Here is a 16,948-nt window from a genome sequence, read left to right on the forward strand (position 1 = left end):
TGAAAATGTCAACTTCGACAGTCGACAGTTTTGTATTTCCTGTGTGCAGTTGTAATTTGTATGCAGCTTTAACTTGAAAGAAGCTAATATTGTTGTCCGCGCGCACTCGATATTTAACTATAACTTATCCGAAATTGTCAAACGGTCAACTTCCCCTATCGACCCTAAAGTTTTCTGCTTGACCCACTTTTTTCGTCCATTCCCCCGGAATTTGCATCAAAAGCCCATTAGGCAGTTTTGGACTATGTGTCCATGACTGAAATTCTTCTGCCGTTTCATTATCAGTCACCTCCAAAGGAATGTTTCAGTAATGACGAGATAATTACCGGCGCTATCTTCGTAAAATACATTAATCAAGCTATTCTGGTTCGCACACTGTTCCAGTAAACTACAGTTAAGGTATATCAGTTGTTGTTTGTAGGATCTATAATGGTAAGACAGGCACAAATTGTCCCATTGTAACAACGTGTTCCATTTTTACTTCTAAGCAGTATAAAAGAGGCGTGTCTTGCTAGTTCTTATCTTCCGTCGCATTAGGGTTTAAATAATGCAAAATCAGGATGGCCACTTCGAGTACTGCTACATGAACATTTAATAAGAACTTTGATTTTTGTTAAAAAATGTTACTGTGTATACACATCAAAGGGACAATCGTTTGTAACGAAAAGGGGAGACAAGTTTTGTTTTGCTTGTAATAGGAATCCAGAATTAAACATTTAGCAAATTAAATTGACCATTTATCATAAAGGATATTGACCTAATTGGCTTTCTATAGTGTAGAATGTAAAACATGTAAATAAAAAAAAATATTGTCTACATACAGATCATAATGATACAGAAAAAGTCAAAAGCATATTATTCTTTTCTTTTTATTTTATTTATAAAGCAATATAAGCAAGGAAAAATAGACTTTCTCACGGAAATGACATCTTCCCATGGGAATGGGAACATTTTCCATGGGAAACAAACGAGGAACAATGTATTCTGAACTCCGTGAAGAAACAGTAATTAATGTTTGTATCATATACCCACCATGATCGTAATTTTTATGATCAATTTCGTTTTCATTGTTTTCAAAATCTTCCCAGGGAAACCGTTCCTTATGGAAACATGTGAGAAAAGTTTCCTATGGGAATGAAAGGATGTGAACGAGGTGAAATTAAAAATACTGAGAATGAAGACAACACGAGGGATAAGGACGGCTGTTTATTCATAAATACACTTGCAGTTCAGGCTTTAAGTGACCCAAATAAAACATTAAATGACAACACATTGAAATATTGCTAGATATTTCTAAAAGGAAACCCAGCAGTACTTTTTATATGGAGGCGTAATATATATAATTGTATTTCTTTTACGTTCTTCAGTTGTTTTTATTTGTGCATACATACATTTTCGTTTATTTATACGTGACTCTATTATTTAACTTATATGGATTCGTCATATTGCCATCAAAAAGTTTAACTTGAACACCAAACAACATTGAAATTAGCAAGATTCATCATGACACAAAATAGATCAGTTCTTGCAAAATTTTGCATTGATTTTAAATGGACTTATTACACTGATTCGTTAACCTTTCTGAAAACGTACTTGTACAGGCTTATTAAGTGAAATTGCACTAAAATGCATTCATATTTACAATCTATCAAAGGTGAACATTCATTCAGCGTTGAATCAGTAATGAAAGAAAATGCATCGACTAAGCGTTCACACAAGAATGAATAATTCTACAACATAAACACACTTAAATTACAATTCAGCATTGAATCAGTGCTAAAAGTATTTTTACTGGAAAATATAAGACCTTCAACTTTGTGCTTTTCAGAAAAAGCAATACAGTAGATATGCCTCGGATACAAAATTTCTTGCATCAGTTGAAGCGTCATTGCACGTGTATATTCTTCAAATGCTGACATATGCGAGTTTCGTTGATTCCTTGAAGTCATCTGAATTTGATGTAAAAACAATTACGTCATCAATAACGTACACTCCGAGACAATCGCACAAAAGCCTTTTAGTGTCATGCTTTGCAGCCAGTGAACCGTCATCAGCTAACAAGAGGGCGATCTCATCCCTACACGCAATGCAAATCGTGTCTTTGTACAGACACATGTTCCTCGGAATGAACGACCTGTCTTCGTATTTACATCTCCAAAGTGCATCAGACGTTTTAAAAGAGAAGCATTTTAAAGTTTTATTTTGCATGTTCATTATGTAAAGGCAATCTCTTTTGAAATCATACGTTGTTGTCATTTGAGTCAAAGGCGACTGGACGGAGCTATACTGTACGGACTTCATCTTTCTTCCACTTTTGTCAAGAATGACTAGTTTATTTGGTGAGCTTATGGCAAATTGCGACGACGCTTCATCGAAATCGAATCCAGTTATATTTGGGATTTCTTCATGTACCATGAAGTATTCCGTCGTTGAAAATCCGACAAAGCTTACATCAAACTTACAAATCTGATGTCCATTTTCAACGAGAAGAGCAACCTCAGTTTTTCCAGTTGCAACAGCACCTTCCAATCCACCTATCATTGTTTTCGTTTTGTAAACGTTTCCGAGTAAATCTGCCATCACAAAAGAATTATGAGCTTTCGACAGCAACCCTATGAATCCATCTCCAAGATAAACAAGTTTGGAAAACTTACATGCAGAGCTGAACTGCTGTTCGAGTTTTGATAGCACTACTGTTTTGTTTATCAGATATTTAGGATGCACGTAACTTGACGGAGCAAACGTTTTAACATCATATACATGTTCAGTGCTTCTGGATTTACTTTCACATAGACTACCCGTCTTCAAGTTGTTAATACCTCTCTCAGGTTCCTTTCCGTCCGATTTATCTGATCTCTTTATATCTGACGAAAACCATCTACGTAGTCCTCCAAATATTCTGCCCGACTTTTTTTCTTCCAATGATTTTTTGTCGGCTTGCGTACTTTCACCAGTATTTTCGCCGCTTTGAGCAGGAATTCGAGTTTCGTTTTTAATACCATATACTATTTCATCTGATGATGTATACACCGCCGCTAAAAGTTTTTGACGTGTAACGACAGATTCTTTGTCCTCTTCTTTCGAACTAACTTCACTTTTGTTTAAATGTTGGATAGGCAGTGTCTCTTGTGATCGCATCTCAACTTTATTTTCAGGCAAATCATCAATCATATCATAATGTTCGGTATCAGTCAAGTATACGCGTCCAAGAGAAGTATCTTCTTGTAAAATGAAATCGCCAAAGAAACTATTTGGTTTAAAGTGACCTTCAGGCATGGATTCTTTATCTGGAATGTTCTGCACTAATTCTGTTTTCATCTTTATTAAGTTCGGTTGAATACAAATGATGTCGTCTGGTGAGCTAACCGACAGTTTGTCGAGGTATTCATTTACTTTGGTTTCGACTATAACTATTCGTTGCTTGTTATTCTTGTTTGTTTTTATGACTGCTTTAGCTTGTGTTTCGATTGATTTAAGACAAGTATCTTTCATTTCGTCGAGCCGCTTTGTTAGCTTACTATGCATCTCTATTACTTGTTCTTCCAAATTAGTCTTTACAGTTTCTGTTTTCCTTTCATGATAGTCTATTAATCGTTTCTTCTTTACTGTCATTTGTCTAGCAACTAAACATTCTAACATCAGAATATCGTTCTCTTCAGAAACTTTTCGGATTTCAATGATCGAACATTCTGGTGATTTCTCTCTTCCCAACACACAGCTTAGGCAGAGCAATTCCTTATGGTGACGGCAGAGTACTAGTGCAACTTCATCCTGGTGACAGTCGCACATAGGTTCGATGTAACTATATTCTGACATAATTGTTTCTTTTCTCCATATCTGAAAAAAAAACAACAGCAAACATTTTATTCAAAGCTAAGGCGGCGAACAGATGGTTTAAGTGAACTGTCATAAACGATTTCATAATCTCTTTATTCTCTCGTGTCTTTGATGGTTCGTCCTACCATATGCATATTAAAACTCTAGGTACATGTATTTCAACTATATGTTGCATTTTCTAGTCAAGATAAAACTTCAACATTCTGCTATGTTTACCTTTCGATCTACAACCAAACTTTGTTTACAAGCAGTGGTTTCTATGTATTCAAACATCCACAATGCAACTTTGTCCCATTTTGCGTCGTACGTTTGTAAGGAAGAAATATGAATCAGTCAGGATTTGGACCCAAAACTAAACTAGGATACAAGTCAAATGGTTTATCGCGGCCAGAAATTTGTAGAAACCGGACAGAAGTTGCGAAATTGTCATTTGTGCAGGAAAGAAGCGTTTACCATAATGTCCAGTACTGGACAGGTATAGTGACCATGCACGGACACAGCCAATTTTCTCAGAGGAGGTCCGATCCCCTGCCCCCGCCCCCTCCCCCCTGGAAATTTTTAAATTTAGCACTTCATTTTTTGCATTCTGGGACAGTTTTATGGACTAACCTGTTAAATTTGGGAACATGATAAATCAAGCTTTCTTGAAGGTAAAATTCTTAGTTTCTTTTAGATAAATAATATGAATTATGTCGGGGTCGTATGTAGCAGCAGCCGCATATACTTTACATGCAGTCCTAATGTTGCCTTTTTCGAAAAACATTTTCTTTCCTTCTTGTCTTCTTTCCTTTTTTAAAGATTTTCCAGAGGGGGTCCGGACCCCCGGTTCCCCCTTCTGGATCCGCGCATGGTGACATATCATGCTTTCTGTTTATGCAGGTAAACTTGTGTTTGGTTAAATTTCAACAGAGCACAATTTTCTGAACAGTGTACAAACTCATTACTGTTTTTCAGGCAAGAATGGAAAAAAAGTGGTAGACAATGAAAGCAGTAACAGTTTTATTAAAAACATAAACAATAAGACAAACATTTCCAACATCTTTGGACGGTTCAAAAATCCCATGTTAAACATACGATAAAGCCCGAAACGCGTGAAAATGTTCCGAATGTAAATCGGGTGAAGTACGCGCTCTATGTATAAAATTAGATTGTGCGTCTAGATTGATTACACTGGGCGAGTCTACTTACTTATTACTTGAGGATGAAAAAAACGTGTTTTTTAAATGTTGCTCTTAAACAAGGGTGGCGGTTGAACTACTAAAAGTACAACAACAGTTAATTCACAACAAATCGTACGGTATGTTTTATAATCAGTAGAAGCTAGTCGTATTTACGCTTATGAGACCTGTTTCACCCATAAGTAAAGAATTCACAGGTCCATCATGAAATATTTTCCCCAGCGCGTATATACTTGTCCTATTCAAAATGATCGATAAATTAACGATTACAATACCTTTGTAATAGAATATAATTTCCTTGCTTTATAAACTTATATGTGACAAATTTTCGTCCGTGTTCTATGACACGGAAATATGGTTGTACATACAATTCAATTTAGTTAAAGGCAAAGAAAATCTCCTATATAAGTGACCACCGCCCCCCCCCCCCCCCCCCCCCCCCCCCCCCCAATACCAGACTTTTTAATCCCCAATATACAAGATCCTGTCTGGTCCAGTCTGATAAGGGTCCATAAAACCCCTGTAGACTTGACATGTAGCCTAATTATTGTCAGAGAATCATAAATTTTATTGCCTAGGTAAATTGGTTATTTCCTGTGTTTTTGCATTTTATTAATTGAAATGCTGTTGTTTTGTTTTTTAGTCTTTTTTTCAGCATGTACATGTGATATAATGGTTTAAAGAATCCATTATACCAAACACTTCTTACGCATTCTTTTCAGATAGCTTTTTGGTCAATAATAAGTCATGTACTTTAAGAATATATTTCGCATTCCTTTCCACACTTAGCCTTACGGTCTAGAAATTAGTCATGTGCATTAATTGACAGGTTACATTATATCGCCCAGTTAATGCATTGTCCAGCAATGCATGTTTCAAAATTACTAATTGTTTTGACAACTGACTAACTGGATAAATGACGGGGTAATTATAAACACCCGGTCTTTTGATCACGCCGCATGACTCAAGTCACGAATCATTTCTTTCTTAAGCAGAAGTTTTGTGACAAAAACTGCAGTATCATTCTGGTACTCAGTTAGGTTAGATGCTTATGTTCGATACTACCAAAATGAATTAGTTAGATAAAGACCGAGGCAATTAACGTTGAAGTAATTATGTCGAAGAATAGAAGTTCTTTTAATAACTGTGAATGTTAGAAAACTATGTTAGAGAATTATGAAGAAAGACATTGATGTTTATATATTATCGTAGCATATAGTAGAACATTAAATAGTAGTTATATAACAATTGTTGTTGTTGCTGGTATTTAGTAGTGTGAACTTTAGTTACTGTTACACCACATACACAAAATTATTTTAATTGATAAGATACTAATTTTGATTGCTCAGTCATGTTGAGTAATGTCCTGGCCAGTTAAATTATAACCCTAATAGCAAAGCATTTCTCACTATAAAATAATTATTCAAAACTTAATAAGAGAAATTACAAGTTTGTTTATTCAATGATTATGATCTTTTTATCAAAAGTAACAAAATAAAAACGAAAAAAAAGGTAATTGCTGGATTTTATTAGAAATTAAAGAAGCGTTCAGTTGCATTTTTAATAGATAAAGAAGGTATATAGAAAGAAGGATGTTATATATTAAAAATGCTTAATTCCTCTTGTGTTGTCTAAATAATGTTAACTTTCTTTTATGTATAATAAAATCCAGCAATAAAGATATATCATTGTTCAAAATACACAATAATTTATTACTTCTAAAAGCTATGTGCCTGAATGCATTTTTTATATTTTGATAATAAAAAACAGCAATAATGAGATGTAATTGTTAAAAAACTTACTTTATTAAAAATATGTTCTAACACGATCCGCAGCAGTTGCTATATAAACATATAGCGAAATCGCCTATACATGAATCTACGATAAAATATAGCTCTTCCATTCTGCCCTACGATTGTAACACGACTGATATTCTACTCTGCTTCCGTTATATACCGACTAAATACTCGACTTTTTCAGTGTTATGTAGTAGTAATAAAAAGTACATCAAATTTTCTGAAACAAACAATATCTAACTGATGAATTTATTTGTTTATATTTTACCGTAAGAGTATGTTTCAGCCCGGTAAGTTTCAACTTCAACACCAGTGCATCTATGTCTGGTCGTGTGTGTAGTTTACAATTTCTGCGTTGTAGGCACCACAAATGTCAACTAAATTCTACTTTGACAGTAAATAAATTATAATTAATTTTCCAATCTTCCAGACTCAAGTTTTTACGTGTTTATATGCCGCCGCAATGTTCTGGCGTGTATGTTTCAGTGCCATCATGTAGGTGACGTGTACTATTTTTAGAAACTGCATATATAAACCTTGAATTAAGTATTTACCTCTGATTTCTATATCCGACCTTTGATGTTATTGAAAATAACATTTTCACGGCAATAACTACTTAATACTTTAATTAAAATTTACTGAATATCGGAAAATTCTGTTTGATGCAACGCTTTCCATTCGTGGGGAGGTTTTTATAATAGCATATGGCCAGCCGAATGACAATCGCGCTAAAATGTAGTGCTGTAAAATGCGAAGAATTTACGTGGTTAGAATCGAAATAATAAATATGTTCCAATAATTTTATCAGTTAATAAAATATGGGCAGTCGTTCGGATGCGAATATTAAATCACTCGTGCTACGCACTCGTGATTTAATTATTACGCATCCGAACTCCTGCCCATATTTTATTAACTGATAAAATATAGGCACATATTTATTATTTCTTAAATAAAACACTGTTGTATCTTATCACTTTGTTTATTTAGCCCTAATTCAATCAAGCTTTCTAAACTCGTTATAAAGGTGAGAACTGATTTGCTATAAAGGTGAGAAATATCACCTGCAATTTATTTACTGCACAGTAGCTATACAGTAGCTTATTATGATAAACAGAAGCAAGTCTACCAATGGTCCTGACTTGTGTATTGGCCCTTATCGCCAATACGCAGACCTTATCATCTCCATAGGCTACATACCAGGCATACCAGAATTAGTGTCTTTAAAGGCAAAGAAAATCTCCTATATATGTGACCCCCCCCCCCCCCCCCAAATACCAGACTTTTTAATCCCCAATATAATACAAGATCCTGTCTGGTCCAGTCTGATAAGGGTCCATAAAACCCCTGTAGACTTGACATGTAGCCTAATTATTGTCAGAGAATCATAAATTTTATTGCCTACAGGTAAATTGGTTATTTCCTGTGTTTTGCATTTTATTAATTGAAATGCTGTTGTTTTTTTAGTCTTTTTTCAGCATGTACACAAAATTATTTTAATTGATAAGATACTAATTTTGATTGCTCAGTCATGTTGAGTAATGTCCTGGCCAGTTAAATTATAACCCTAATAGCAAAGCATTTCTCACTATAAAATAATTATTCAAAACTTAATAAGAGAAATTACAAGTTTGTTTATTCAATGATTATGATCTTTTTAACAAAAGTAACAAAATAAAAACGAAAAAGAAAAAGATAATTGCTGGATTTTATTAGAAATTAAAGAAGCGTTCAGATGCATTTTTAATAGATAAAGAAGGTATATAGACAGAAGGATGTTATATATTAAAAATGCTTAATTCCTCTTGTGTTGTCTAAATAATGTTAACTTTCTTTTATGTATAATAAAATCCAGCAATAAAGATATATCATTGTTCAAAATACACAATAATTTATTACTTCTAAAAGCTATGTGCCTGAATGCATTTTTTATATTTTTGATAATAAAAAACAGCAATAATGAGATGTAATTGTTAAAAAACTTACTTTATTAAAAATATGATAAAACACTGTTGTATCTTATTACTTTGTTTATTTAGCCCTAATTCAATCAAGCTTTCTAAACTCCTTATAAAGGTGAGAACTGATTTTCTATAAAGGTGAGAAATATCACCTGCAATTTATTTACTGCACAGTAGCTATACAGTAGCTTATTATGATAAACAGAAGCAAGGCTACCAATGGTCCTGACTTGTGTATTGGCCCTTATCGCCAATACGCAGACCTTATGATCTCCATAGGCCACATACCAGGCATACCAGAATCAGTGTCTTTAAGAACACGCAGCAATGAATTAAACTACAAACACTTTTTATGTTTTTGAAGTGTCAGATTTATATATAGATGAGCGATAACGAAAGAGGTCTAAGTGTAAAAGAATATAGAAGCTTCTAGACCACTTAATTCGCTCTCATTAGTCGGTATATACTAACACATTAGTCGGTATATACTAACAGATAGAATTATTAAATAACGTTAACATTGAGCAACTTGATAACAATCACACAATTGTGTCATATTTAGATTTAGGCATTTGTACTATCAGATCTCAGAAAAAATACAATGTTTCAGTCTATCGTTACATTTAGTAATGCAAGTGCAGGTAATGACATATCATCTCGCCACATGATGACTTTCATGTACATTCATATGCTCATGGTACTTTTTTGCATTAAGGGGACGAATATAGAGTTCTGACGGCATTATGGCCATGTTTACATTTCTGATTATTCAAACGGCATAGATATTATTTCTAATATAATCTATATATTTCCTAGCAGTGAAATCAAATACATGTATCTACATATGTTAATAGCCTACATGAATACATTTTGACGACTGTTTCCTACATTTCAAGTTTCAAACTACACCCCCCCCCCCCCCCCCCCCCCCCCCCAACACACACACACACATAATGTTTATTCAATAAATGCTGGAAAAAAATTTTGTTAATTTCATAATTGTGTTAATTTCAAAGATAGCTCATTTTTACCTCGAGACAAAAGGCAATATAAAGTCAATATAGGAGTGAGTGAGTGAGTTGGGTTTTACGGCGAATCGACACAAAACGGGAACGATCTGCTGGATTTCCTCCCGGGTACTTTCTTAAAATACGATGTTTTTGAAAGAAAACTAAATAATACTATTTAAAAGAAAGTAAAACCTGAAATTAGATGAGACTGCTCCTTTCAGTTATATAGACACTTGAAAAAATACTTATGACAGTAACACCTTCTTTATATAGGAAATGCAAGATATGGTTTCATGAGAAACAACAACATTTTCCTACTAAGAAGGCAACAAAATGAAGTACATCACAGGTTTTAACTAGTTTTAACTAGTTTTGTGGTCCATTCTGCATGTAGTTACTTTCAGTACTCGTATGTACGTTACAACGTGTTATTACGCATATCTAATGTGGGATGGTTTGTACACCAAGACTTGAAGAGAGTCATGTAATATGCGAACAACATATGAAAACAAATTTAAGGGAGTGCCATATGATATTCAAGGGTGTCATATAATATAACAAAACTAATTTAATGGGGTCATGTGATAACACCACTAGTTTAAGGGGAACATGTGATACAACACCAATAATCTAAGGGGATTGTGTGATACGACATCAACAGAAATGATTTAACAGGGTCGTGTGGTATGACAGAAATACTTTAAGGGGGTCGTGTGATGACACAAATAATTCAAGGGGGTCCTGCGCAATAATATATATAATTTAAGGCGCCATGCATTTCAGCAACAATAAAAAGCTACTCACCTACATTTTTGGTGAAATTTATCATCCTGTTCATTTATACCAAGTTTGGCATGGAATGTATATACGACACTGAAAAATGATAAAGTGGCTGAAAATACAAGAAAATTGCATTTTTTGCAATATTTCTAACTGCTTCTTTAGGTGTTTATACCAAAGTTTGGCTCTTATATTATTGAAGAAAGACGTGATTTCGGTGGATCAATTTAATAACGCACTATAATCGTATTTGTAGCGATTGCATATGAAAAGGATAAATTGGATGATGAGTCGTATAACATGAACCCCTAGTTAGTATCGTATCACGTACATGACCCCTTAAAGGGACTACCCCGAAAAATAGATTCTCTTAAAAATTCATTAACAGTGAGTACTCTGAAAATAACTAAATGTACAAACTTATTGACATAAGAATTTTGCAAGATATTCATTTAAATAATATTATATAATAAGATTTATAATAATGCTCACCTCAGTAATACTACCTTATCGCCATCTTTTTTCATAATCCATTTTCACTGTGGGGAATCACATGATCAAAATAATCTCTAAACCAAAGTTGTATTTTGAAGAACATGAATAAATTTCCTGTCATGATAAGATATGAAATTTAAACATAGCCTATCATATGACTAATGAAAATTGTTAAATTATCATGGAGTTGACAATAATGATAGATATCCTGTAATTACAAACACTAAGGAAAATAAGAAGTATCAGTTTCTTGAAATGTTCCAGATAACCAGAAGGTGCTTGTGATTGAAATCTATGTAGTTTTTAGATACATGTATGTTGGTGTATGATAGGCTGTATCTTAGATTTACAGCAAAAGATTCTTCAATATTATCCGACATTATTCATAAATTTATTTTGGTTTAGAGATTATTTTGATCATGTGATTCCTCGCAGTGATTTTTAAAACTTATTTTTAGTGAGAGTCTGAAATATGAAATGCTTACATACACACTAAACGTAAAAGTACATAACAAATTCAGAAACCCTGTTTGAAAGCATGTTGCATAGATAAAACTCACCTTATAATATTCTCTTCTGCTTCCTGTAGGACAGGAACATTAATACCATTGACACACCGACGCTCGTTGTAATTAAACACTTTTAGAATATACTTCCTGTAAACATATGGTTATACGCATGGGTGTGGACGTATTTAATAAGTTGCTGCTTTTAGGCGAGAAAAATGCTGGTTGCAGTTCAAAATGGCGTCATTTGTTTACTTTTTGACATAACATAGGACACATTTTGCAGTGGTATGTGTGTTTATTATATACGAATTTTCAAACGATAAATTATCTTCACTCGGCTTTTGGTCTTACATGTTTATCTTTGTTTGTTAAAAAGTTATCGAAGGTACAGTACCAGTTTATAGTGACGAAAAAATCGTAGCCGTGCATGAAAATGTAGTTCCTGTACAAAACGAACACTTTACAGGATGTTTATTGATTTGGACATATACATAAATTTATACTGTATACTCCCCCTTTTTAACTCCGAATTTTTTGGTTCAAGTTTTTGATAAAGTGAAATATCTCTTTTACTATCATAGCCTTTGACTTGAAACTTAAAATAGTTATTTACTATCAAGATCTATAAAAGGAGAAACAATTCCAATTACTCTGATTTGAAGTTTGACAGAGTTATGCCCATTTTTAACTTAGATTTTTTTTGTTAATGTTTTATAAAGTTTTTACTGACAAAGCTCTAATTCAGAGTCAAGCACTGAGAAAAGTCGAGCGTGCTGTCTTACGGACAGTTCAGTAACATGACATATAACTCTATCCTCCTTATTTGTTTAATTGCCTTCTTTTATTTGATTAGGAGAGGCTTATCCCCAAAGGTTGCTATGAAGCTATGGAAGACGTACATCATACCTCGGTCGTTGTATGGAATAGAAGTTCTCCACACAAAAACTCTGACATACAACAGCTGGAGAAACAACAGAGGACTACGTTTGAACACTTTCAAGGCCTTCCAGAGAGGGCAGCAAATGTTGGGGTTCATATTTTACTAGGTGCAGAACCGATAGAATCACTCCTAGACAAGAACCAACATTCACTATTTCTGAATATCTGTCGCCTTAAAGGGTCAACTGAGCATGAGATACTCTCTAGACAGCTTGCAATGTCAACTCCAGGAGGCAAGTCTTTTTCTACAACCATTCAAGATGTTCTCAGAAAGTACTCCTTGCCAAGTGCCAGAACATTACTTAACGATCCCCCTTCAAAGCTAAAATGGAAATCGATGGCAGACAAAGCAGTATCAAATTACTGGCACAAAGAATGGACATCTCAGCTTAGTGAAAACCCATCTCTGAAGTACCTGCAGATTCAGCGAAGACCTACAAAGGAACTGCACAATATATGGCAGTCGGTACGCCCAAGGGAACACGAGGTGAAACGGGCAGAGATAAAAGTAAGACTAGCGACTGGCACCTACGTACAACAAACGAATGCAGCAAAAATTAACAAAGCAGAAGTCACCAGAACATGCCAGCTATGTAATAAAGCTGACGAAAATTTACAACACTTCATCCTGGATTGTAGAGAATTACAAGAGTCTAGAACAAAGGGGCTTCAAATGCTCAAAAACATACTTGAAAGAATCCACCCTGAGGGCTAAACATGCTGGTGAAGTCAAACAACCTTCTACAGCTTGTGATGGATTGTACTCACAAAGATATCTAAGATATACATTGAAATTAAATGGAAAACATATTCTTGAGTATTGCCAATTTTTCTTCCCAAGATAATTCCAAATAACACTTATAGGCGTCAGATTTCCAATCTCCTAATAACTGAATATGTTCTGGTAAAACATTACGTTGAAAGGCTAAAGTCGCAAATCCCCTACGGAAAGAGTGAGTGGAAAACTGAGAAGAATCTAAATTAAATTTGGTTATGCAATCCCTAAACTTCTGTTGGAAAAGACTATAAGTGATACATTTTCCACCTGGTAATGAAAAAACAGCTCCCCACTTATTCTCCAAGTTTAAATGTTTCAATCTGATGTAAGCTGTGACTGGACACAACACTGAAGGTAACTTCAGTAAAGGAGATATAACCTTTCTTTCTCCAAACTGAATTGTTTTTGACCAGTTGAAATGTACTAGTAAATGATTATCAAAAACTTCAATGCTATCTTTATGTAAAAAAATGTCCACTTATCAAGTCTTGTTTTGATGTAGGTACTAAATTAGACTTCCTAGCAACCAAGAAAAATGCAAATAAAAACAAACACCAATACACTGTATCAGATGGCTCACTAAAATTTAAAATACCATAAATGTCAGTCAAAATTTCAAGTGTGACTGGTTTGGCGCGTTTAACAGTATGTTGCTTTAGTCTAGTCAAGCCCTTTAATGATAAATTGAGTAAATAGGTGTTAACATGTGCCAACTCCATTCCTAATATGAAATGTAAAGTCTTAACTCCAGCAATATAATTCCGTATGCTGTCAACTGATTTAAAAGTTCTACTTAAAAACTGTGCATACAATTCTAAAGTGACAGTTGATGCCGGCAAGAACGTAAGATTAAAAAACAAACAAAAAATTAAAAAGGTCTCCCACTGAATTCTCAAATTCTTATTAATACCTTGAGCAAAGGCTGACGTTGTAGTCACTTTCAAATCCTTTCTCAATGACTGTAACTCTGAAAACAAAATGAACAGCTGCGATGTTACCAATCATGAGAAAATCTAAAATTTTCCTCATTAACCTCTACTTCATTCCAAGACCCTGAATGCACTGCTAGCTTGTCGAATTCATCTTGAAATGACTGATCTAAATGCCATCTGGACAAATAATCTGATAAACGATTTTTTGTACCTTCAATATTGTACTGGCTGGTAAATGTTCAAATATCAAGACAAATTGACAATGCGTAACTGTTTCAAGATGATCTTTATTACATCATGTTGCATGGTGTTATGTCCAGTTCGTTATGTTACGATTGACTGAAAATACACAAAACCATGAATAAGTACTAGCAAATAAGTCACAATACATGTATAATGCTATTATAGCCTAGTAAATTATTATACATGTCAAAACAACTTAATTAATGTTTAAAATCTTTAAACTTCTTAACACAATACTAACAAATGTAACAATAGTGAATTTAAGCAAGGTGAAACAAAGGGGCATAACTATGCAAGGCATATACAAGAATTTGTAGCAGTTACTTCCCTTGACAATAAGCAAACGACAACTGAGGTCTTAAACGTAATAAAATATACAAACACAGCTTGAATACAAAGAAAATCGATCCTTGTTACTTAAACAATTGCTGTCCTAAATCTAGAAAACTGTAGTAGTCATTTACCAGCAACAAACTTATTAGCGAACAGTCAGATATGGGTGGGGTACGAATGGCGCGTAACTAATTAATAGTTATACAGCATAATTGCTTGATTTTACATGTCAAGAATATTCAACAATAGTAAAGCAAATACTTATATTCTTACCAAATTATAGTACATGTATTTGAACCTTTTCAGTACAAAAAAAAAACGAACAATTTTCTAGAAAAAATACTCTGGAAACATGGCTAAACTGCTAACGAAAATCAAAGCAACATTATCGTTGTCGTCTAACAAAACGGCTAAATGCCGGTAAGTACCGACCATTACGAGTGGCACTTACATCCAGCCCTTAATTGTGAAGATAACATCTGACACAATTACTCAACACAATTTCAAAACTTAAGATACAGTAACTCAATTTGCAAAAATAAATTCTTGAGGTTTGAACCATGTGCATAATTTAAAGACATTAAAGGTATTTTACAAAATACACTGTATTCTCAACTAAAGTTTACAACATATGAATTCTCAAGTAATTCTCTAGTAAGACCTTTCAAATATCTTCAAAAAAAAAAAAAAAAATAAAAAAAAAAAAATAAAAAAAAAATAAAGCTATAAATGCCTCATCAGTTATTTAGCTCAACATACAATAGTTCAACATATCAGATAGTTCAATAGACAAACATGCATGTATAAGGTAGTTCCTTCAAGTAGTTCAATTTTCTCTTGAAACGACACACATAGTTCAATTTCTTCTGAAACAACAACACACTCTAGTTCAATTTTCTTCTATAACAACAGTTTAGACTAGTTTATATCGATCACAATAATTAAACTGTTTCTCTTGCTGACTAGAAAAATTTACAAGATATTGAATACTACTTGTTATCAAGATTGTTTCACGGGGATTATTATGCCCCTTAAGAACAGTGAAGCAATCTATGTTTCCGCTTCAAGAAGCAAGCATAGCTTGTCAACTGGACGTACCAAGCTCGTATTGAACACAGTTTTCAACTTCACTTGCCTAACATGGCCTAATCTATCTGGAATAGTCTCTGTTACTTTACCCATCAACCACGAATTCCTTGGCGCGTTAGAATCTACAACTAGGACAACATCACCAACGCATAAATTTCTTTTGACGTCACACCACTTCTGACGTTCTTGGAGTAGAGGTAAATATTCTCGAGTCCACCGATGCCAAAACAGATCAGTCATGTACTGAACTTGTCTCCAGCGACGTCTGATGTAATTATCTGTTTTCGCAAAGATTCCTGGAGGTAAACTTGGCTTACGTTTCATAAGAAGAAGGTGATTCGGGGTTAACGTCTCAAGGTCATTATGTGAATCTGAATTCCTGGTAATTGGTCTATCATTGATTATAGACTCAACTTCGCAAAACAAAGTATGTAAGGACTCATCATTAAGAGTTTGCTCCTTCACAACACTATTTAGAGTTTGACGTACAGTCTTAATCATTCGTTCCCAGACGCCTCCATGATGCGAGCCTGCTGGAGGATTAAACTGCCAATCTATGTTTTTCTGTAACATTGCGTCATGAATCTGACACACATTCCAGTCAGTAATCGCTTTCTTGAGTTCCTTATTGGCACCAATGAAATTACTTCCATTATCAGACCGCATTTTTGTCACTTGTCCGCGACGAGCAATAAAACGACGTAATGCATTGATGTACGAGTCAGTGTCTAGAGACGCGGCAACTTCCAAATGAACAGCTCGACTTGCTAAACACGTAAAAATAACACCATAACGTTTTACATAGCTTCTTCCTTGCTTAACCTCAAAGGGTCCAAAGTAATCCACGCCTACGCGCGTAAAAGGTGGTTCATTTGGCGTGACTCGATCTTCAGGCAAATCGGACATTTTTTGTTCACCAACGCTGCCTCGCTGTCGTCTACAAACTACACATTTTGAAATGATTTTTCTGATAGCTGACGGTGCATTGATCAGCCAAAATCTTTCTCTTAATTTCGAAAGCATCTGGTTTCGACCAACATGGTTGAGATCTTGATGAATTTGTCTCATTAT

General features: G+C 34.3%; 3 protein-coding genes and 1 long non-coding RNA gene across 7 annotated transcripts; 1 reads left to right on the top strand and 3 right to left on the bottom strand.

Annotated features, from left to right (window-relative positions):
- Nucleotides 1-1,193: 1,193 nt before the first annotated feature.
- On the bottom strand, nucleotides 1,194-11,717 carry LOC123564624 (uncharacterized). 4 transcript variants are annotated; one of them, XM_045358339.2, is made up of 3 exons: nucleotides 11,052-11,105; nucleotides 10,584-10,652; nucleotides 1,194-3,837 (listed from the first exon to the last, which is right to left on the bottom strand). In XM_045358339.2, exon 3 carries the CDS (start codon nucleotides 3,814-3,816, stop codon nucleotides 1,906-1,908), a length of 1,911 nt encoding a protein of 636 aa, XP_045214274.2. In that variant the 5' UTR covers nucleotides 3,817-3,837; nucleotides 10,584-10,652; nucleotides 11,052-11,105; the 3' UTR covers nucleotides 1,194-1,905. The 4 variants fall into 4 exon arrangements, with proteins under 4 accessions (XP_045214274.2, XP_045214275.2, XP_045214273.2 ...); XM_045358340.2 differs by lacking the exons at nucleotides 10,584-10,652; nucleotides 11,052-11,105 and adding an exon at nucleotides 11,615-11,717; XM_045358338.2 differs by lacking the exon at nucleotides 10,584-10,652 and having other exon boundaries at nucleotides 11,052-11,493.
- Nucleotides 11,715-14,425, top strand: LOC123564625 (uncharacterized). Its single transcript, XM_045358342.2, has 2 exons — nucleotides 11,715-11,848; nucleotides 12,417-14,425. The coding sequence occupies exon 2, from the start codon at nucleotides 12,450-12,452 to the stop codon at nucleotides 13,215-13,217; it is 768 nt and encodes a 255-aa protein (XP_045214277.1). The 5' UTR covers nucleotides 11,715-11,848; nucleotides 12,417-12,449; the 3' UTR covers nucleotides 13,218-14,425.
- Nucleotides 14,426-14,479: 54 nt separating this feature from the next.
- Nucleotides 14,480-15,237, bottom strand: LOC128555289 (uncharacterized). Its single transcript, XR_008369950.1, has 2 exons — nucleotides 15,062-15,237; nucleotides 14,480-14,551 (listed from the first exon to the last, which is right to left on the bottom strand). It is a non-coding gene; the product is annotated as an uncharacterized LOC128555289 (long non-coding RNA).
- A 601-nt stretch (nucleotides 15,238-15,838) lies between these two features.
- Nucleotides 15,839-16,945, bottom strand: LOC128549776 (uncharacterized). Its single transcript, XM_053527335.1, has one exon. The coding sequence runs from the start codon at nucleotides 16,943-16,945 to the stop codon at nucleotides 15,839-15,841; it is 1,107 nt and encodes a 368-aa protein (XP_053383310.1).
- Between the last annotated feature and the right edge of the window lie 3 nt (nucleotides 16,946-16,948).

This window comes from Mercenaria mercenaria, chromosome 2, assembly GCF_021730395.1.
Source record: "Mercenaria mercenaria strain notata chromosome 2, MADL_Memer_1, whole genome shotgun sequence".
Classification (NCBI taxonomy): domain Eukaryota; kingdom Metazoa; phylum Mollusca; class Bivalvia; order Venerida; family Veneridae; genus Mercenaria; species Mercenaria mercenaria.